The 25,591-nt window shown below is 30.5% G+C and overlaps 1 protein-coding gene across 1 annotated transcript in view; it reads right to left on the bottom strand.

Moving 5' to 3' along the window:
• Positions 1–24,578, bottom strand: part of f (espin protein forked) — a 44,684-nt gene extending 20,106 nt beyond the window's left edge. Inside the window, exons 1-6 of the mRNA XM_077431649.1 lie at positions 23,641–24,578; positions 20,694–20,870; positions 2,353–2,536; positions 1,863–2,045; positions 513–653; positions 227–440 (exon numbers count right to left, since the gene is read on the bottom strand). Of these exons, the coding sequence (XP_077287775.1) occupies positions 227–440; positions 513–653; positions 1,863–2,045; positions 2,353–2,536; positions 20,694–20,870; positions 23,641–24,578 (1,837 nt within the window). The remainder of the gene's footprint in view (positions 1–226; positions 441–512; positions 654–1,862; positions 2,046–2,352; positions 2,537–20,693; positions 20,871–23,640) is intronic.
• Between the last annotated feature and the right edge of the window lie 1,013 nt (positions 24,579–25,591).

Below are 25,591 nucleotides of genomic sequence, written 5' to 3'. Positions count from 1 at the left end.
ACTTTTTATTAGATAATACAAAATAAAATTTTTATTCGCATTAATACTTGTGTAACGATATGGTATGATAAAAATATGAATAATTAATAAAAATATGACGAATACTAGTCGTTTCAAATTTATTAACCCTAAATGATTATGAAACTAAATGATTTCATAAAAACACGCACTTAATTTGTGTACATCAATACTCCAATTAATTTATAGAAAATTAATAGGTATATACCAGAGCTTTCTTCTCCAGAAGAAGCCGTTTGATGTGTTGCTCCCCTCATCGGATTTACATAGAGGCCATCAGATGGTGCATGCGCTGGTGCTAAAGAAGACCTTGTTGAAGCCGATGATCCTATCGGTGGATGCAGATAAAACGGTTCTGGGGGTGCCCGAGTCGCAGATTGAGAACGCCTTCGATTTGAGTTTACGCAATCAGGCAAGGAGCACTGAAAAACAACACATAAAAACGTAACAAACATTGTTTTAAAAATATAAAATAAATATTTTGGAAACATTACTGTTGAATCGCTAGTCCTGCAAGCACAAGAGTGAACTCCTTTGTAAGAGGCCAGGGATTTGTGGGATACAGTACTCTCCCGACTGTCGCGGCTGTCTCTGCCTTCAGAGGCTGCTCCGTGCTGTACCAACACGTTCAGACACTGAAAACGCACACAATTGAATGATGTAAGTCGTATTTTGTTAAACTGCAGACTTAAAAAAAAAGTTCGGGAGCACAGAGCGTAAATCATATTTGTGGAAAAATAAAAAAAAGTTCAAAACGATTCGGGTAATGCGATAATAAGTGGAGTGTTCGAGGTGTAGAAAATGTATCTTATATTTGGTCCTAATTCGTTTCAAATTTTCGGAAATTTGTTATATAAAAAGAATTATAAGACACTCATAATTTGATTGAGATTACTTCAACTAACCGAAACTGTTGTAAAATAGTAACTATTATTGTAATCTACATTTATGTATGTCGTATTAATGTATGTATAATAATATCAATATATACATAATATAATATAAAATTGAGATTGAAAATTAATATTTAATATTTTTTACTGTAAATAATGCAATGCATATTTATCGATGAATCCATATTCAATAAAACTAACATCTTTTAAAATGGAAAAAAAAACTACGCTTACTATTAATATGATTTAAAAATTGCTGTCAATTATATATAATAAGTTTTTTCCAATAACATCCATAGTTTCAAATTAAATTTCATCATTTTTTCAAAATTAAATTATGTCGTGATATCAAAGAATACCTTCTCTTGTTGATGTAATAACAATTTTAAAATTTTCAAAATAATATTATTTTATTTAAAAAGAAGAAATTTAATGATAATTAAATATATATATATATATATATATATATATATATATATATATATATATATATATATATATATAAATTAATAATAAATGCTAATAAGTTCTACCATGTATAATTTGTCGTCGAAAATGTGAAAGTAATTTATTCAAATTGATTGTGCAAACAAACGAAGGATATACTCCATATGTATTATTAATTCAGCACTGATGTTTTATTTAAATATTATATTAATGAAAAATCGTAAATGCAAATGACTAAACTGATTTCGTTTCTCATTAGGAATAGAATAGTTCAAAGTTCATCATTTATACGGCATCCAAAATTCTACAACGTATCAGGAAGACCTAAAAAATATTTTTCTTAATGATTTTTAAATATATTTCCTATTACTTCAAGGCTTAATATAACTATTAAAATATATTTAACATATTTAATTCTGCTTTATATACTTTGTTTAATTATTGAGAAAAATTATCTATTCCCATCGACGTTTTTTTTAAGATTATTTATAAATACTAATTTACCTCAACTTGCTGATTTTCTGCAGCGTCATTTATAGGTGATTTTCCAAATCTATCTAGACTGATTCTTGCACCGTGATTTAGCAACCATCGCACAGTTGATAAGTGTCCTCGAGATGCGGCAAAATGCAATGGGGTAGCACCATCACCATCTCTTAAATTCGGGTCAACGCCTTGCTCTTTGATCTGAAAAAATAAAATAATAATTCATTCCAATGTATTCCAATTCAAGATCGTCATGTTTGAACCAATTTCAATGAAAACGAAACCAATCTTTATCTGAAACCAGCTGACTTTCTCTCTCTCCTGACAAGTATATTGTATGTAACTATTAATATGATCAACCTCTAGACTAGTGTATATATAGGTGAACGAGTTATTATTTCATACTCATGGTGAAAGAGAAATTTACAATAATTTTTAAAATATACTCATCGAGAAGGTACGAGGTTAAATGTTCTCACATTGTATTGTAAAATTGAGTATAATTTACCATCCATTTGAGACAATCTAAACAACCCATTTGGCTAGCGGCGTGTAGTGGAGCCATGCCATCACGAGCTCTCGCCAGTAAAGACCCTCCAGCTTCTTCTACGAGAAATTTCAACACTGCCAAATGTCCTTCCTGGGCTGCCAAATACACGGGTGTGACGTCGTTGTCCATTTGAGTGTTTGCACTGAAACCAAAACAAAAAACAAAAAAACGTCATAAAACTTTCAAACATACCTACAGAATTTTCAAAATTCATTTCAAAAATAAATTATATTAAACAAACGAACAGACCAATACTTTTGATGCATTTTGGTTGTTTTAAAATGTTTCAAAAACAATTGTCCACAGTGGAAAAACAACACGTAAATGATCCAATCGAAAGCTTTCAAATTAACGCACTGTGGCACTTTCGGTCTCATTTTAGTACTTAATAGAAAGCATTATCGGCTTTTCTTGTATCAATGGCACTAAGAACAATCGCATTTATAGGAATTCTAACAAATTATACTGAAAAAACTGGAGAGCTTCGTGTACACGTCTTTGTAATCGAGCGAAATTTTCCTCACTAAACGCAGAAACAGTACAAGTTGTAGTACAAGTTCAAGTAAATCGAAAGCCGTCATCCGTAATTGCTATTTCAAGTTATGGGAAAAGCGGTATCTATGATATTATTGTATACGTAGGCGCAATTTTAGAAAATAAAGTATTGTAATAAAATATCATTTGAATCAAAAACTATTTGACAAGTAAGGCACACTGAAGTTGTAAATTGTCAACATCACACAAAACTGCATTCGAAAGTAAGCCAATTAATTTACGACGTTATATTAATTTAATATAAAAAATATATGTATATATATACAGTTAATTTAGGATTTATTAGAAAGGTACATAAAAATTTAGTGACACATTTTTATACAAGTGAAAACGTGACGGGAAGACATGTTTCATCTGGAAAACTCGATTCAATGTCGCATAGGCACTTTCACTGATCTTGAATGTTTACTTATCGATTCTAATTTATTGCTTTGATTAGAAATGCATTGATTTCACTATAAGTAAAAAATAAATGCATATATTCTAATCTAAATTAGTAGCATGATGTTGTCAGGAAGTGATTGAGATCCAAGTTGTATTATTATATTTACACAAAAGCTTAGTAGTTTTTCTATCGCATTACTCAATATTTAGTCTCCATAAAGCATACACTGCAATGCAAAATTTCATAACACCACATGTAATGATATTTTAATGTATAAAATCAACGCAACTCACACAGTTTGAAATACGCATGAAATCCATTGATAAAATAATTGTATTATATTATGAGTAAAATTAACCTCAATTTTTAGGCTTCGAATAGGCGAGTATTAGTAGAGGCAATCTAAAGAAAAGAAATTTGTTGATAATATGAAGTTATTTTTCTTACGATCGTAACCGTATCGTAACATCGATTTGAATACAAATCAATTTTTCAAAACAACTTAATGGCATTTCCTTTACAAGTAAAGAATATTCTTAAACTGCAAAACCACAACGAATGCCGACAATTTGAATAATAATAACGATTTTTTATTTCTGTTTTCATTCGTTTAAATAAATCAGAAGATGTTTCAAAATATCCGGATGCTGACGAAAATTCAGTAAAAAAATGAAAATTGATGTTCATTTTTTGCTACATTTTTTTCGTTTGGCATAACGTAACATTTTCGCAACCGCAAGCGCGTCAACGCTAATTAAATTGCCACGGTTTCAAATTCACTGCATTTTCATTAATTTATACGTTTAGTGTATTATACTAATCCAAATAAAGTCAAGTGATAAATCATATTTTAGAGCTGTACTGTATACATAGTAATTACGGCTACCATATAATTACCCAGCTTTTATGAGCTTTCGAAATATCCCCAGTTATACAATTCAACAAGTTGCCAAATTTCATCTGAAAAATTGTCGTAATCAAATGGACATGTTAAATGACTACCATGCTAAATTTTCGCGGATTATACGCTCCCAATACTTCGATCAAAGGCAATTTGCTCACCTTTGGCTGAAGAAATAAATGGAAAAATACTGTTGTTTTGGTATGGTTGTTAATTTCTGTCCATAATAGCATTGTTCCCGTGCACTTTCACTGCGCAGGTGATATCACGGTCTAATTTGCCTATTTTCTCATAGACCAGTCGCCGATGAAAGCAATTATTCTCCATCCGAAGGTAAATATGTTAATGGCGACGAACAATGAGTGCAAAACTGGTCGACTAATCGATTTAGATGCGGCGAGAAAATTCACTCGATTCGCTACTGTGAAGACTGATTGAATATATAGTATTTATGTATGTATGTATATTACAATATAAAGCAAGCCGTATATACCCTAGTACTAGAATACTATTGTTAGAAAATTAATCGAAAGGTGTCGAACCGTGTAAACAATACCAAAACGTTTTAAACACGATATTAATCTACACGTGTTTTAACACTTGACCATATTGATATCTTAAAATATGCGAGTATTTAAAAAGTATACATCGAATTAAATTTCGCACACGTCATTAATATTAATCGATGGATAATTTTATTCATCGGCGACAAATCACTTTCGAATACATTAATCTTCGATAAGCAATTTTTAAAATTTACGTAATCTTAACGAATCAATCTTTACAATATTAGCATACGGTAAACTTTTAGATATAATATATCAAAAAATGGCTAATAATATGAAATTTATTTTATTGCAGTAGCATATTTTGTTTATCGAAGACATCATCAAACTATACTGCGTTCAATTTTAGATGGCGTGATCATTTTAAACAAAAATACGTTTGATAAAAATGTAATAAACACGTTGTAAAAAAATAACATAAATATATATATATGTAAATCAATGTTTGTCTGTTTGTAACGTATGCGTTCCTATACCATTCAACCGATTGCGATGAAACTTAGAGTTATTGTGTGTTAATAAGAGTTATTGTGTGTTAATAAGAGTTATTGTGTGCATGTCTACGATGGTTTCTGTAAAAAAAATCCCCCAAAAACGGGAACGGAAACGGGAAAACCGGGAATGTGTGGCATTGCAACGCAATCATTTCAAATCTGTTCGCTTCGCCACCTGTTTCCGACACGTTTCTCCTATATTTCTTCAAATATGGGATTTATCGTTATCGATCACCGTCAAGCAAGGATAAAATATCACCGAAAACACTCCAGGGGGTGATTTTTGAGACTGTGTACCATGTATTATATATGGACTAGTTTGCGTTTATTTCGCATGTTTAATATTATCCACGTACCACTCAGTGTGTTTTCACCCTGAAATACTTGCAAGTCGCTCAATTTATTGGTAACACGGTAGATTGACCGTGAAACGCGTGCAGGGACGAGTATATGGCGACTCGCATTCGTACTTGTCTTTGGCCCACTACCGTCATACCTTTCATTCGCACATTTATTTGTTTTTTACTAGCCTCTTCTTATTTTTTAATAGTTTTTATCTGACTAATTGAATGCTACATAGATAAAATGCTGGAACACGGGGACACAGATCTATGTACATATAAACAGGTACGTATGATAGCCCTATACTAGAGTGATTACAGTTGAATGTAAACAAACTAATAAGAGTCTTGTAAAATGAAGAAATGAAGAAGTAAAATATTCTAGATTATTAAATAATTGAATAAATTGATACACGACGGATATGTTGAAAAGTTGTGTAGTTTTCCGGTTGCGTTTTTCCCTAGAATTTAAAAATAATAGGCAATAAATACATTCTTTGGAATTGTTAATTGCCGTTATACATACGCATCAAATATTCCGTTGATGTTAAAATAATCTTCAAGTGTCGGCACGTTTTAAATACGCATGCGTAATTAGTAGAAAGTGTTCGGATTTTATGTTCACGTTAAAAAATGCCCCCCGAACATTTGCACTGAAAAAAAATTATATATAAAAAAAACAACGGTCGGTAAATTTCACAACTGAACCACGCTAAAATTCAAATTATAAACCGTGAATTTAAAATTACAATTCGAAACGCCCATCGCCGCGCGGCAGACGTTATTGAAAATTGGTTTTTATCCGTCTGGAGATAAAATTTTTGGATCAAATTACGGGCTCCAATTACCGTGAGCTCAGTAATAGTAATAAAGGTAAGTATATCGAGATTTTTCTGTCTAAAATCTTATACGGGACTGAATGTGTGTAAATTGTTTTCAAATGTCAAACGTACTATACTATGCAAATGTCAGATATAAATTGTGTGTCAATTTTTAACATCATTATCAATACGCAATAGTAATTTGTACGAGAATTTCACATACAAATTGGCGTTTTAAAAATATTACTGTTTATAATAATAATAATAACAGTCGATTTTAATTTTATAGAAAGCTTTTTTACCCGGCTTCGCTCGGTATTTGTAAAATAAACAGCTTAAACATGGCAAAACAATCTAATAGTAAACAATCATTTGTTTTTTTATTAATTTTATTTGAATCGAAAATAAAATAATATTCAACGATATCAATATCCTCATCATAGAAATTTTGATTTGTTTTCGATGCTCCCACCAAACCTTTAAGCCTTACATACAAAGTCTTTTTTGAAAGTATATATTAAATGTAATGTAATATAATTGTTGAAGACTGTATTACCATTAAGAAGCATTCGCAATATTTTGAATGAATTGTGTTTTGCATTAAAGGAGATTTTTTAATGTACAATTTTGAATAACAAATCATTTGCTCCAAAATTTTTTGCGATATTTCAGTGATTATTTTTGCAATTTATTAGTAATACCTCATATCATTGACCGCAATCCATTTTCAATAAATATGTAAAAAAAATCGTTACGAAAGTATCCATTTTAATATATTTTTCGAATCCATATGAATTAGAGCTTTATCATTCGTAATTGTTCAAAGTGATAGCGTTTGAAAGTTATTTTGTAATTGGTTGAAGCTTTCCCTGTAATCTATCTGCCATTAAAATTATTCCATGGCAAATTACATTTTATTGTAGCGGAATTATGAAAGATTATCTTAAATAAATCTTTATTTGTCCATTAAACTTTTTTCATTGAAGACTATACATACTATGAATGCACTATCTTGATTGTTTATTTATGCTAATCCGACAGTTATTGTATTCGTGGTTCAATATTACAATGCGTAAAAAATAATCGGTTCATTTAAAAATTTGATAAGCAAAATCGAGTTATTTTCGAAAGTAATTTAAGTAGATACGTGACCACTTTTCTGAAGATTTCCTTTTTGTCTTAATTCGCCGATGAGCAAATTGAGCGGATAAAGTTTCGACGAATTCAATTTATATAAACTACAATCTTCTGTAATTTTATATATTATATTAAATTCAGCGGCTTATTATCGGAGGAATCTTTGATCATTCTGACACACTTTAAAAACGCCATTTTATTATACTAGCCAATACGAATGAAACTACCACAGTGAAGAGAAAATAAATCAAGCTTGAAAATGATCATTTATTGATGACTTAATAATATATAAACAAGTATATGTACATATATTTATGTATGTAAAGAAATTTAACATAATTATTTTCAAAATACAAATATCAAGATTGTTAATTGTTTAGCATGAATTTTTTTAAATATTTATTGGTACATTTTATCTGAATTTTAATATTTGCTTCATGAATATTTGAATATTTATTTGCTCCCAATGCATTTCCACATCCTATTCAATATCTAAACTAATGATATTTTGTGGTTCAATAGGTATTGAACCAAAGATTTGCGTGTATAATGGCATATATCCACCATTAAAATAAAAAAAAAACAATAAAAAACATATTTAAATAAAATATATATTTATACATACATATGTATATAATATATTATTTAAGTTTGCACTATTGTAGAATTACAGGATTTCCTATTAAAAATAAATTTGGATACACAAATATGTATGTTTAATATTGTTTGTTTCTATAAAGTTGAAATAATTCTAGATTCTTTAAATACGTTTAAAAGGTATGTCTGTTTGTAGGTATATTTCATACCAAAAAATATTAAATTGGTTGTTTAAAATATCAAGAAAGTTCACAGTATACATAAATATACTCAAATCAATTATAAATCAAAAATAACATGACATACATTTAAACAACGCCTATCATCATTTGACGAGTGTGATAAATCGACTTACAAATACACGACTACGTTTGCGGCAGTGATTAAATATAATAAATGTAATTTTCCGACATGAAACTGGCAATTCTAGTAAAAGAGGTGTTCTAGTACCTAAATTGCTAAAAATTATCGATAAAAACAATTCGAAAATATATATAAAATGGATAATGATGTTGTAGTGGTGTGTGCGCGGGGTGCGTGCTCGGATGGGTGAGCAATTAATTTTTAATCGTTTTGTCCGGCTCGGCTCGTTAGACTCCGTACAATGACATGCGTTGGTGTTCCTGATCGTCGTCGCCATCATCATCATCATCGTCTTAGTCATTAGCTGGAAGAAGACGCCGTTGGCAAGTGGGTTTGTAGGGCTACTTGGCGAGCGACGGTCATCAATCACGAGCAAAAGAGGAAATGCAATCGCAAACGACAAACAACAAACATACACCACACCATTTTTGCGTTGCCATTGTCTGCAATTTGACGGAAATTCGGAAAATATTGTCGATTTTCAAGCGAATATTACATCCAAGTGAATCAGCGTTTATGTCAACAATGAAGTTCCATTATTGTGCATGTAAAAAAGCGTACATACATACATCTGTTGACATTTCGATTAAGGTTTAATTTCGATCAGTCAATACTATTATATACATACATACATTATTAAATACTATTATATACATACATACATATATAGAGATTTTGAAAGTCGTCTCTTTACCTTCAAGCGTGTACATATTCTACAATACTGTGTATCTACTCTATTGCTTTCTCATCTGTTCTAGATTAGAGTGAATTACGTTAGAGGATTCAATTCATTGATTCAATTTATTGATTCAACTTTTAATACAATCAAGAAAGAACACAAAATTACATATAAAAAAAGATACAGTCGCGGTTTCGGAAACCGGAACACCATAGAAAAATGTGATTTTGCGTGAAATATCAATGATCTTAAATAAAATAAACACCCAAAGTCATTAAAATGGTAGATTATATCATAGTGCTTTATTTTAACGACAATCGTTAAGAAAAGAAACAACAAAAAAAAAGTTAAGGAGAATTTTAGTCCGAGCCGGTTTTTATGACCAAACGCAGTCTCCACAGTTGAATGAAATTTTGAATGAAAAAACACGGTTGAGCGTAAACTTTTAATTTTATTAGTCACATGGTATTAGTTACAAATTATAAGAACTTAATAAATATTTTGTTGCGGCTCCTTTTAATTTTATGACGGCTTTTATACGGTTAGGCATAGAATCTATTAAGTTTCTTAAAATGTCGATGGGGAAGTCTTCATACCATACTTTTTCAATGGTCTCTTTTAATGATTGGTGGCTAGACACATTTGTTTTACTAATCCTATATTTAATAGCCATCCATAAATTTTCAATTGGGTTTAAATCGGGACTATTCCCAGGCCATGTTAATGTCTTTACACCCAATTCCTGCAAAAGAAACCCGAACCTAAAAAAAATTAACAAAAGTATTTCAGTATTTTGACCGAAATATTATTAATTACATTCAATGCCATTAAATAAAATTAATACTCACTAATTTAGCTCGATGACAAGGGGCAGAGTCATCTTGGAATATGACATCATCAGAATTTGAAAGATGGTTTTCCATTGATGGGATAAAACTTTCTTCTAGAATTTTTTTATATGCTATTACGTTAATGGAACCTTGCAGAAACTGTATTCCACCAATTCCATAATAAGAAAAACATCCCCAAACCATGTGGCTTGGGGGATGCTTCACTGTTTTCATGGTACATTTTTGGTCGAATCTTTCTCCAACTTTTCTTCGAACATACGGAAAACCATCGTAGCTGAAGAGGTTGAATTTCAACTCATCAGAAAATATGAATTGTCGCCATTCCGATGTCGTCCAATTTTTGTGATATTTCGACCACTCTAATCGATTTTTCACCATTTTCTTCGTAAGTAATGGCTTTTTCGCAGGTTTCCGAGCTTACAGTCCAGCTTCTCTTAGTCGTCTTCTTAAGGTTACATCACTAATTTCAATTCAAAATTAATCCGAGATCTCTTTTCTTATCTCTACATCAGTTTTGAACCATTTCCGTAAAGCTAATTGAGTTATCAGGCGATCTTGTCTCTCGGGTGTGCATCTTTTCGGTCCTGTCCCCTTCTTAATATCAAAAGTTCCAAAATCCTTTTTCTTTTTCATTATTCTTGACACAGTAGATACAGAAGGTCCCATTTGTTGAGAAATTGATTGCAATGAATGTCCATTGTCTGCCAATGCCGCGATTTTTATATTCTCCTCCAATGATAGTTGAGTGTATTTTTGCATGGTATTTTTATTTTCAACGATTTCGATCCGTAAACCTCGAAAGCTCACACTAAAATGAACTTAAATCGTAGAAAACAATCATATGTAAAAGACCCGATCGTTAAAAACCACACACCTAAAGGGACAATATTTTTATTGCCCAAAAATCGTAAAATCACAAGTGTTCCGGTTTCCGAAACCGCGACGGTATATTATTTTTGGTTTCGCAAAATTCCTCTATATAAAATTAAGCACGCGTAATGATTTCGCGATAATTTCAGGAACAATTCTATATGGTATAAAATACCACATACAACTGTATGTATTCATTACATATAATGCTATTGATAGGGGCCTACCTCGTTCCACCAACATGTAATATCTCAAAACTCGTTTTCCCAACTTTTTCAGTGAACTTCGTCGTCGAGTTGTACACAAAACTTATTTTACAAGATAAACATATAGGTAAACATAACTATTAACAAAATATAGGTAGAATAAATTTAAACGTTTTTTAAATATTTTACAGATGTGTTAATAGCTTAAAAATGTATGAATGATCATAATATGTCTCGTATATTAAAGATTGTAATACAAAAAACATTTTTTAATACAATATACAAACTCCTGTTTAAGCAGAAGTTGAGAAAACGAGTCTCGAGAGTAAGTTGGTACGAGGCGCACTGTATTGATAGTATCTATATGTACATACTTACATATAATATATATCATATTGACATAAAACATTGAATTACACAATTTTACTAAACTAAGATATATATATATATATATATATATATATATATATATATATATATATATATATATATATATATATATATATATATATATATATATATATATATATATATATATATATATATATATTTATATATATATATATATATATATATATATATATATATATATATATATATATATATATATATATATATATATATATATATTTATATATATATATATATATATATATATATATATATATATATATATATATATATATATATATATACATATATATGTATGTACCACCCGCTCTTCATATGTATGCATGGTAAACGGACTATTCCACACATCGTCATAAAAATCGCGAAAAAATTTCGATCTTTCGACTTTCGTTCAAGTGTTCAAGTTTCTTTGATATTTGATAAATATTCGACACATACATACATACTTGCAAGAAAATTTACCAGCATAAACGTATTAGATAAACTTATTCATTCCATGTTTTTGATTCTATTGCCGTATTTTATTATCAAAAATACTTTTAGATCTCGTTTTTAGTTCGTTTAGATAAAAACATCAACACATTTTTACCAAGCATTGTACAAAGTTTGTAAAATTGTGGCGAAAACGGCGATGATCAGTCTGACGAAGATATGGAAAAACCGCTGTATAATAAGAAAACAAAAAATTCCCCATTGCATTGCATGGGATCGAGACATGGATGCTTAAAAAGAGAGAAAGGGACATGTAAGATGAAAATGTAGGAAACATGTAGGTAAAGGATTCTTTCCCACTTTGACCATATTGCCAATAATAATGCTGATAGTCACTAGAACACTAGGAAGGCAAGTGAGAGGACAAATTAAAGAACTGATGTGATCGACTTGCTTCCAACTTGTCATAGAACCGGGAGTACTAGTAGATGTGAATCGTCCACCAGATTCCAGATGATATAAATGTCTATGATTCTCAGCATTAAGCAAATGCGGAAGAAGAAGTTTTAAAGAAAAAAAAAAATCATAGACTTAATTTCTGTCGATACTATTGATGATATTATACATATGTACATATAGACCAAAGATGAATAAAAATTATTCGATCTTTAGACATTGGAAATACATATACAACCATTTTAGAGGCAAACAATGGTAGTCCAAAATCTTGATACAATTTTGTTTCAATAAAAGAAATTTGAACATAAAAGATAAAATATGATTCCAATATTAACAAAGTAATCTTCCAATATTAGTATAATGGATGATGATCGGTGCAAAACATCTCTATCAAATGCAAACCAGAATGACACAAATTGCTCGTGAAAGATGTCTCATTCTCGGTGCGTGAAGCTGCACTAGACCATGTCGAAGTATGCCGTATCGATTCCAATAACTCGGATCGACTGGCAAATACACACATAACATCGCATCTTCGACGGTAAAATTCATAATACGATTATATATGTACATATGTATGTATCATATTTTTCGTAACGGACAGTAGCCGTTTACATACCTAAAGTTGCGTAAAACATGAATCGTAATAAATTTACGTAATGTATATTAAACACAACGTGAATTATATAGATCGCGCGCGCGTGTTTAATTTATATATTGGTGAAATAAAAATCGCGATGCACAAAAGTTATTGTGGCTTATCTTCGGAAGCGATCTTCGCACGTTGGCGATAACCCTCGTGTGAAGAAAGTGAAAATTAGCGTCTTTCGTTCGTCACGGTCAAAATGAACCGGTAATATTTTTGGACGGTGATTTCAAAAAGGCCCGACTGGTTTGCAAAAAATAAAAACTGAATACCCGTATTCAAAAGCTATTAGAAAATTGCAGTACATTTTTTATTATAAATTTCATTTTACATACATATAATTTTATTTAGTTCCGAGTAAGCTTAATGATTTTTTTTTAATGAAACATTATTCAAACATTTCTAATAAATAAGAGAAATAAAGAGTATGAAATTAGTATGGAGTAAATTTGGGTGAATGAATGCCATTTTCAAATCTAAAATGCCCTGTGCTTGAAATAAGATCTTCGATCAATGTGTCTTGCCGTTGATGACGTATGAATGAGAAACTTGGGCATTAAACGCCAAAATGCTGCATAAGGATCAGTGCACTCAAAGATGTATGGAACGCTGTATGTTTGGCATAGCGGAATGCGTGGGTATTGTGGGAAGTATGACAAAGGTGATTGATGTAATGGTGAGAGTGAAAAGATTGAACCGGCAATAGACGAGTCACGTAGATAAAAGAACGGACGATAGATGGGCGAAATAAGTGCTCGAATGATACCCGAAAGAATGTAATAGGGTGCACAAGGGAGATGGGTAGATGAAATCAGAAAAATGCGAGGGATGAGATTGGTGAAAGTTGCCCAAAACAGAGACGAATGGGAGCGTGTTGGAGATGCCTTCATCCAGCAGTCGATGGCAAATGGCTGTGAATGATGATGATCTTAGGCGGTCGATGTATGCTTTTCAAATAACAATATACCTCTCCATTAGTGTTCAAAGTAAGGCGTTAAAAAAAAGCATGATTTTTCCAAGAAATTGACAATAGTGAACCATTTTTTGTGCGAAGAGCATCCATCGAACGTCTCTGATGATGATGATAATGATGAAATATTAAATCTAATTTATCGAGGAAGATTTCAATTGAAAGGCAGCATACATAACATCTCATCGAAACTTATTTTTATATAAATTTTGAATGAAATTCTATCAATCAATTCGAAATGTTGCAAATTAAAATAGTCATTGAATTGATTTGCCACAATTTATAGCTCAATCGAACCATTTTGATTAATCAATGAGTTTTTTTTTAATAATTCTTGGAAGAAATGATAAAGATTTCTCCAGATATTTATTTATTTATACGGTAAAAAAATGGCCATTTTACACAAAGTAAAAAAAATAAAATACATAAAAATGAAGTTAGTAATAAAAATTAAAAAAAATATAAATATACTATTATACAATTTGAACAAATTCAGATGCGCGCCAGAAATGTTTTAATATTGATGCATAGTATATTAATCAGACATCCAAATGATTTTTGATATTTACAATGCGTTTATATGATTCCGTTATAAAAATTTAAATTTTCTTGCCAGTTAACTCTTTTCACGGTTGTAAATGTGTAGCCAATTAACCAAAAACTTATGTATATTTTCGATTTTGATTAGATCGAAGAGATAAAATATGCGAATTTTAAAATTTGCATCACGTAAAAATTCATCTTCTACTCCGTCATTATGAGGAATCTGCGTTTCTTTTATAACCTTAACAATTTCGAAAATTAAAATACTTTCACCGTCGAAGCTTTTCTAAAGCTTGACCCCGCCGACGGTATTAATCTAGAGACTTTTCACTGATCCGAATCGAATTTGAAAAGTATCATTAATTACTCAAACAGGTGACGACTTATCCGATAATGCAGTTGTCGTGAAGACTTATGATTTAATTATTAGCATTATTCTTATTATTTAGACGTGTTTTATATCGTCAGAATCGCACCGTAACATCTAGAACCGTTCGGTTACAAGCGGAACAAGAGAAATGTGACTCTCGTGATCATCAGCACAGAACAGACCCCTTGTTTTGTGTCACCCGTTCGAATATTTATCCGTAATTACTGCGACATAAATACTCCCATGATTATCCGATAAAATGTACACAGCTTTCCTTCAATGATAGCAGCGATAGATGGAAAAATTCAAGATCGGAACAAACATTTTTTGATGTCGTTGCAAGTTTAACATATTTAATTCCTCAAAAATTCTAAACATCTCACCTGAGGAGTCCTCTTGATGCATGTCGATGTCGCTTTTTAGCAGTTTTACTACTGCAAGATGACGTAGAACTGGATCGAGATAGTCCCTTAACCTTTTCTCGTTTTTCCAATGAAAAGTTCGACATGGTCCTAGACAAGTTTACAGGATACATGATGAAGCACTCAAAGGTGACTTTGTGTCTAATTTAAACACATTCACATCACAACCACCTTCTAACTAATTTCACAATACGTTTAAAAAGTCACCGATTGCAAATTTCGGCTTGAATTAAAAGAAAAAACACATTAAATTTAATTTTTTTTAGAATTGCATACTAAAATGCAGAATTATGTCGAAATGAGTTTTGACGATACGATGTCAAGAGGTCGTACGAAAATTCCGGTTAACCTTTAAAATGATTATATTGACACACTGATCTGTATTATACGAGTGATTTATATTACAAAGCGAGCGGTCGTAATGAGCTTTTACGGTTAACGTATTCTTCGGCAATATTTTTCGGTGGCTAAGCAGACAGATCATATTTTATTTTTGTTCATTTTTTGGTTGTTGTTGTTGTTGTTGCCAGTTTCCGTATTTCCTATGGTCATTTCGCAACCTGATTTCAACACTCCAGTTTGTACAAACGTTGTGTTTAATTGCACGATGTTACGCGCGAAAATTGCTACATTCGAATTTTTTGTACGCGATCGCATATGCGGCCATATAATCCAAATTAATCCGCAAAATTCCAACGATGCAATTATTTAATACATATTTTATATAGGCATATAAAAACACGCCGAAGATTAAACGAATACAAAAACGCTACCATAAACATATATTATAATGCATTCTAATTGTAATAATTATAAAAATGAGGTTACAATTCAAATTCATTTAAAATTTTTCATAGATAGTTTGATAAGATAACTAACTGGAAACCGTTTTATATACCTTTAGATATAAAATAACATACTATATTGTATAAGATGCGATACATTATAAAAAGAAATTTTTAATACTTTTCCGATACAATTAACAATTTCCTACAGTTAAGTAAACTTTCCTTTTAGTTTACGCTCATAGCATCATAATTATTACAATTGACTTCACATACAGTACAGATGCAGTTTATGGTTTTATCTTAAATATATTATAACAAAATAATATTATGAATTTATTTTTATTTGTGTTTTATTTAAAAAATCGATCACATAAATCGCCATTGACTTGTGTATGAATTTGAAAGAAATTTTTTTTTCACACTGCACTATATTATTTATGAATCATACATTGTTTTTCACTTAAAATTCACTACAAGGTTATGGTCACAGAAGTTCGGGTCAAAGCACACACGTTTTCCGTCCCAAAAAACCACTCTTGAATAAATGCCCTGCCGCACGATCGTCTCGCACGAGTGTTCAATGTAGAGTGAACTACTGCGAGACCAAGATACTGCTGGTACACTCCGTTCACCTCGACGCGAACAAAACCACGTATATTATTATATTAAAGTCGTATTTAATATTTATCAATGCGAAACCGACGTCGACTCTCGGTTCGCCTTTCGTTTTGTCTGCTTCTTTGCTAATTGGCAAAAAAATATATAATTATTTATTAATAAGATTCGTCGCAGAGCATGTAAACATTTCACAGTTAAACATTCGACCTATTAGTTTTGACATCGCAGTTTGGATGTATTCTGTTTAATTAGTACAAGGCTATAAATTCAAAAGCTTTTAATTAGGTATCATTATTTTCTTATTTTTAAAGATTTTATATTTTCCTTTCGATAATCTCACATTATCTATCGAATGCAAATAGGATAAGAGTTTCTTTTGATCTAAAGTTAAAGTCATTTTCCGAAATCATCTACCACAAAAGTCACATTCACATTCAATTACAGAAAATTTATATTTGCTTAAAAAAGTAAATATCAATGTCAGTTCATTTATTTGCATTTAATTCGATAATTTCATAAACCTATTTATCAAATAAATAATCTGCCTAATAAAACTATTTAGTATCAGATATATGTTTATTTTATTTATATATTTATACCAGGGCGACCTAACAGGTAAACCCAATGCACCTTGTTGGCCAATTACAAAAAAGAAGTAAAAATCATTGAATAAATGAGAAAAAAAACACATGTATGTACAAACACACAAACACATATGAACATACACATAAACATATGTACATACATAGTATGTAAACAAACAAATACATGTGGATATACATATACATATATAAATATGTAAATATACATGTAATATATTTAATATTTAAATATACAAATATATAAATGTAGGCCATTGTGGCGCATTAGGTTCTTCCTGTAATGCCACAATGGTCCAAAACTATAAATAAATTAATAAATATTAATGTATATGTATATATTAATTTACGTAAATATGTGTTATATTTGGTATGAATCTATTTTATTTTATTTTAAAAATATTTTATTTGGTAGCCCCAAAGCGTCACTGTGGTTATATTACAAATATAAGTTAAAACAAATCAAGAATAATAAAAATCATAAAAAAATAATAAAAATCAAGTAAGAAATATGTATGTACATATAATACATATAATAAAAAACAAATAAATAAGATTGAAAAATTATTTCGTGCTATTTAGGATGTGTTCCATCAATTCAACATAACTGGCATTGAAGAGGTCCAAGTAATGTGCCAGTAAGTTAAGGAGTCGAAAAGCTCTGGAGAGGGGGGAGTTCATGAGCACGTTTGATTTCGCAAAACCCTATGATTTTCCGGGGCCCAGAATTTTAGTCTCTCCAGGATAGCGGGATTGTGAATCTCTCCTCTCATTAATTTTACGAAATGTTTCCCAAGAAATAAATAAGTTAGTGGAAACCACTAAACCAAAAAGAAGCCATTACCCATTATCTCGCAAAATTTCGAGTTTTTCAGCATCTCAATTTTGTCCCCCCCCCCCTCGCCCCTAATTAAATAATGTTATTTTTTTCAAACATTCAAAAATACTAACAACATTTTAAAAGGTTTTTAAAGTTTAAACATTTTTTTATAATTTTCGGGGGCTTAAAAGGGGCGTCACGAATCAGGAGTGTTATGGTAAGAACACACATAAACGTGTAGCACGGGACGTGCTCGTGATTTTCAGTTGTGATCTTCAGGTGTATCTTCATGTCATTTTTAATTCGTACGATCTTATTATTTCGACAAGTTTTCTCCTACATTTCTTCAAATAAGGGAATCACATTTATCTATCACAGTCAAAATTTTGTCAGTACTAGGATAAAATATCACTGAAAACATTTTATGGGGTGAGTTTTGCCAAGGATCGCGTTGGTATAGACTGAATATTTATTTTTGCATGTGCAAAACTATCTGAAAAAAACACGCTTGTTTCTGCACCTTTAGACGAGCACTTAGTGCGCCTGTGGATACAAATCCAACACATTATGATTTAAATGGAAGAATAATTGCGTGAAAATGCACTGTACATAATGTGTACATGCATATTCAAACTTTTGAATTATATAATTGATAGTCTTTTTTTATTAAGATCAAATTCCAACTTCCAAACAGATCCCTCCGTAATTTTTCATTATTTCACATTAATCCCTGTTCTACCAAATATTCCTTTAATTCCTTTTTGTATAGATCTTGCTCTTCTTTTAACAATATCCCCCTCTTAATCTTTGTTGTTGTTACTTTTATTGCTTTAAATTTCTATTGTATATCCCATATTTCCCATTATTCAATGATTTTCTTCTTTGTTTTTATATTTTTTTTTTTCATTGTTGCTATAAATCTTGACTTAACTTTTCTGATGTCAATTTTGTATATATGTATATACAATATTATTTTATATACGGTGTAATACGGTTTTTTGGGTTTTTTTTAATAAAAAAAACATAAATATATTACGGGCTTAAAATATTATTTGATAAAAGCTATACAAAATAACTAATATATCTACGTAGAATAAAAACTATTGTTTATACGCTTCACATAAGTGTTCTTGTCATATTAAGTGATATATAAAAACGAAAGAAATGTGATGTCTTAAATAAATGGAAAATCACCCAACCATTACTATAAAGCCTTAAAAAACATTTGTTTTATTTTAAAAACAATTGTTTACACTAAATATTACATTAAGGAAGTAATTCTGTTGTTCCGTGCGTTTTCTTAACAATTTTCAATTTCATAGCCTCCAAACAGATTGAATCTTTAGTGTGTTCATTATTTGTAGCGTAAGAGTTGATGGTGTAATACTATTTTATTAAATACGAATAATAGTATTTTTCAAATTTAAAAATTCGTTTATTTGAGATTATACAATATACAAAAAATATCATGTTTGTAAAACGTATAATTACTATATTTTCATTGACAACATCTAACCATTCTGTTCGTTTTCACTATCCCTCGCAAGCCAACTGTCATTCGGTGAAAATTAGAAATACAGCAAACAAATCTCTAATCGATTCTTCAATTCACCGTAATAGATTGTTTAATAGCGTAAAATTTGTTACGTTTAAAAAACATTCCACTGTTAATATTATTATATTGCAAAAAAAAAAATAGAAACGATTATCAGAGATTATCATTTATTATGACACGTCAACATACATACATATGTTTATATGTACCTATGTACATACATATGTACATATATTCGTACTATCGAATCTTTTATTGAAATTAAATCAAATGATTTTCGAAAACACGATACCAAATAAAAAAAATCGGTTTCTAGACGACGGCTTTCGCTCTCGTTTGTTTTTTATTTAATTTCACGCCTCGCAAAATTTTCGGCTTTTGATTAAAAAATTAGCAGTAATTTGCTAAAAAAAAAACAACGACATTTAACAGCACTAATTACAATACGTACATATGTAAATATATAGTCCTAATGAATTAAAGCCTTTTTCATTTACTTTCAACATGAAAAAACTTTCATAAATATTACAATAAAATAATAATCCCTCTTTATAACGTAATGCACGATATAAAAAGTTGGTTATTAATACGCATACGATAATAATTATATATCGTAAAAACAAGTCCACGACCGTTGGAACAAAGCGTGCCGCAGCATCTAGGTGAGTGGGGCTAACGGAGATCTGTACCATTTTAACTCAAAAAGCTAACTTAGCCTTAACTGTGGCCAGTACTTAACTGGACTAACGTTGAGGTACGACACGAGACCAGTTACTTGTTTAAAACCAGATCTGACATCGTTAAAACTGCACACGGCCAACATTATTGCCGAGGTTGATATGTAATCTCCGTGGCACACGTTAACCCATTATAAATACAAACATTATATATTTTACTGACCTTATATCCGGTGCTGAGTCAACGAGTAGTCGAACGCAATCCAAGCATCCCCTGGCTGCTGCGTAATGAAGAGCCAGGGCCCCATTTCGAGCCCTTGAAGGCATCGTACCCGAGACTGCGCCCCCGACAGCGGGGCCCATGGTGCCTCCAGCTCTCCTCACTGCGTCCAAACAAGATCTGAAATTTAATTAAATATATTAATTCATTACATATCCATGAATGAAAATTAAGCACTGACGTGGATATAAAATATTTTACTCGTGAGGGCAGTTGATTTAATCGTATACAAAACTTGTCAAATAAACTCGCAGTTGTGACAATTATTAGGAGGTTGATTTATATTAGAAATAAATGAAACAATAAATACATTTCTTTGAATTTTATAGAATTTTTTTAGTTAAACTTACAGTAAAGAAATTTTATGCACAAAAATTAAATTTAAGTACGAAATTGTATATTCCATTTTTCATTGATTTGTCATATTATATTATCATTCGTCTTCAAAATAATGTAAATAATTAAGTCTTTAAATAATTCTGACATCTATAAAATAATAATAAAAAAAATACTAGTGACACCTATAAATATTTTTATAAACTAAAGTAGTTTGGAAAAACGTCAAAAGAGCTGCTATTTTATCAAAATTATATTTTTCAAATATGAAAAATGTAAATAAAAGCAAATTTAATAGCAAATATACTAATAAAATTATTAAAAAAGAAATTACATAAAGAAAACATGGTTTCAATATAAAAAGATTTTGAAAATCTCCAATAGAGCACTTCAAAATTGTCTCAAAAATATCATTAAATATTTTTCTTATATCGTCGGTATAATGGCAGAAAGCTTTAATTCAAACATTCTTGTTTTGAGAAAATGGGTTTTTTCGAAAATCAAGAAGTTTTAAGCTCTCTTTTTTTGTTACTTAAATCATTATTAATGTTTTGACATTCAATAACAAATTAAAAAAATCAATGTTTAAAAAAATCAGAATACCAACGATATGTTATAAATATAAAAATTATATATCGCACTGATAAATTAAATTATATACATAAAAACAAATCATATTTTTTAATACAAACATTCATTAAACTTGACCGTGAAATTAAGCTCTACTACTAGATATATAGTATATACTCATCTAATATTCTAATGAAATAAGTATAAAACGATTTACGTACAAAATCTTAGAATTGGATTAATCATTAAAATTTTGCACATATTCCATTATGTGCATACATACATGTATCGAAATAGATTCCAAATATTATGCACGAGATAAAATTGTGCTAAAATTAATCAATTTTAATTGCACAATTATTATCATACAATTCCGTTATTATCTTAATTCATCACACACCAATTATTTTTCGTTACAATTCAAACAATTTCAGCAAATCTAAATTTATATACATAATTTAATACAATTTTGCAATATATATTACGAGAAATTTAGTAGGTCGGAGTCGAACACACCGAAACGTTATTCTCAATTATTATATAGTAATTAAACAAACATTTTAACCAACGTGTAATTCAATTGATCGTTTCAATAACGCATAACTTCACAGTTACTCACTCGGAAATGTTTCGTCAATTTTTAAACCGTTGAATATAAAATTAGCAATTCAACATCATCCACCATATGTATGTCTTCATCTAAATTGCATTACGACAACCTTGAGTAATTAAATTTATACGCACATATCAATACAAGATGTATCAGACTATAAAATGGTTAACTGCAACCATAGTTTTGACACACATATGTATAATAGTTTAGTGACACGTCCGGTTAAATTATGCGGCGTTGCAATAATGACCTATCTTGATATGCTAACTGTGCATAGTCAGTCAATGAAGTTGATATTATTAAAAAAGTCAGTTATATCAACTGTGTCAGTGCCTTGAAGTTATATATGCTGATTTATTTATTTTGTGATTTGTACGTAGTTGAATATTCTATTAGTGGATTGATTTTAAAGTTAAACTTGAGTTACACTAGCCACATGTCTATTGAAATATGAGATACTGTTAAAACTGTGCTTGTCGAGTTTTGACAGCGAAATGGTAATTATCTGCATTGGATCAATTATTCGGGAACATATTTCAAACGTGAATATTTTTGACCGTTACGCAATCAAGTCGAAGGTGACGCAATTACATATAATACATATATGTATGTATGTACTTCATGCAGATGCCTATTTTCATCACTCAAAATTGACTAAATGAAAATGTGACCTGAGCTGTTTTTCATCCGAATTTCCTTTCAAACTATTACAAACACATGTGAGACTATTTTTGTCTTGTATAAGTTTCCGCATGAGTAATTATTTAATATTTGCAACGTCGTGAATCTTTTTCACTTGTAAAATTTAATAATAGTACCTACACAATAGCATATCGTTCAGCTATTATTAAATTTTATAAGTTTAATATTTATATTCAATAAAATATATTCACGAAGTTGTAGATGTCGAAAAAGTCACTCGTCTGGGTTAGTTCTATTAGGAATTTTGCTGGTAGAATTTACACAGTATTTCTCTAACTTCAATCTCCCTCCATACAACATAAAAACTTCAGTAAAACTTTTCTCCCCCAATCACTGATATGACAAACGTCTGTATTGAATACTCTATATAGTGTACAGTGTATACCGATTTAATAAGAATGATTCATTAAATTCTAAACTATACATATGTATATTTTTTATCAACATATGTATGTAATTCTGTAACTGGATTAAAATATATGCACTTCAGTTTCCTACTTAAGCTTATAGTTCGAATAGAAAAAATACCAAACTGACTATGCGAAAGATGACTCATATGATCCATCAGTGTAATGGCACTTGTTACGTTTGATTACAGTTTATCTCAGGTACGCATGGAAAAATATAGGGGCAACAATTTCCACAGCATAGATAGTATATCCTAATTACCTCAAATTACCAGCATATACTTCATGGTCAAACTCTCCATGACACCTGGATACCATCTCGTTCCTTGCCTCGTTCACGTCGAACAAAACTTTCCCGCTCAAATTGGTGCCGAATGAAGAAATCGTTGGAGTGGACACTTCCAAAGACCTACTAGCCATCTCTTCAGTCTTTGGAAAGCACCTTTTAGGTACTTCAACGTCTACATGATGATCGATCTTCTTTTTGAAAGAAGGCAAAGTCGGCACCTTCTTCCTAATATACTTCCTAAGCCTCAACGACAACATGAAGCGAATTCTAATGTGCCTTTTTATGTTACGATCGTACCGCAACTGCTCCTTCAAAATCTTCTTATCTCTAGTTTTAACTCTGTGTTTTTGGATGAGCTTCAATTTCGTCTTTAATTTCTTTACGTGTTCCGTATAGTCGTACTTTTTACCAGATTTTCCTATGACTTCTTGAGGGTAAGCGTATATGGGATCTGGATTGTACGTATCTAAATGCAGATTATTCTTCCACTTCCTACTCAAAGACCAATTCCCATCACAAGTAGAGTAGCTCAACCTTGAATTTTGATCTGCTGAATCGGTACCGTCTTCGTTTAAGTATTTTAAGTTGTTTCTGAAAGAATATGCGTAATCTCGCCTTTGCATCCAAGTCTCTTCAGGCTCGTGATTCAACTTTTCCAAAGTCGACACTTCCTTGTCAAGCTTTAAATTGTCCCTTCTTCTATTTTTCTTTGATCCCACACGGAATATTTTACGCTTCAATTCTTTAGCTGCGTCCTTTCTAGACACACTCCTTCTTTCCTTTTCGCGCTGAATTTCCTTTTTGATTTGTTCTTCAGTCATAGGAGACCAATCTCCAGCCTCGGAACAACAACATATCTCTTTGACGAATCGCGCCAAAGCGCCACAATATGATATCATGTCTTTTGTCATGGATAAACTTCATTTAGAACATCTTTAATCCATTTGTAAATATGAACACACGCACATGATGTTGTCTTTTGAAAAAAAAAACAATAATTTCGTGAAAAGTGCGGAATAAAAATCAAGGAAATTAAAAAGACGACGTAATTTAAATATTAATCGAATGCAGAGCCTTTTTCACCGTACTGTTCGTACCTTTCACTGAATTAATAACGACACGCCATACACCTCAAGTACAACAAAATAGTGTTTGCACATCGCGTGCATCAATATGAAATTAATTACATCGTTATTGTCAAATAGTTACGTGACATTAAATTATGCACAGACGTTTTAGAAACTAGACGTATGTATGTACGTCAAGTACGAAACGTCTCGATCGATATTACCTCCATGTATACGGGCATCACTACATTTTTTTTCGAAACTACATACATACATACATATGTATGCATATAGTTACATACATATTGAAATAAAAAACGTGAAATGAAACGGAAGTGTACGACGGCAATAACATTGCCATTGTTCGAAAATAACCATTGGTACGTTATTACGTGAGGCTAATTCGAAGAGGTCATAATACTATTTGTATGAATTTGAACTTTGTCATGTTATATAATAATATTCATTGTAATAAGACTCATTGAACTGTTTATAAAAATTGAAATATACATATGAGTAAAATGTATATTTTTAATTATTATAAATGTAATATTGAAACGCGCTACATATAGTTTTGATACGGTAATTAGAATCAGATTGTTCCGCAACGTTTATAAAATGGAACAATATTTAACGCTCGTATACATGTTTTGAAACATCGAATAAAGATTTCAATTGGTTTTTGATTCCGATAATGCACATAAATGTATGCAAAATTTCATAAATGAAAAGCAACAATATAGGAAACTAAGCCCATTCAATTTCATTACCATTAAAAGTTTTCTATTATATTACAAAACTTAACAGTTATATACGTATGTAGATATATGTACATATGTATGTTGTATACATAAATT

The sequence above is a fragment of the Arctopsyche grandis genome, chromosome 5 (assembly GCF_051622035.1).
Source record: "Arctopsyche grandis isolate Sample6627 chromosome 5, ASM5162203v2, whole genome shotgun sequence".
Lineage (NCBI taxonomy): Eukaryota > Metazoa > Arthropoda > Insecta > Trichoptera > Hydropsychidae > Arctopsyche > Arctopsyche grandis.
Note: the sequence above shows the minus strand (reverse complement) of the source record. Positions and strands in the feature narration are given on the sequence as shown.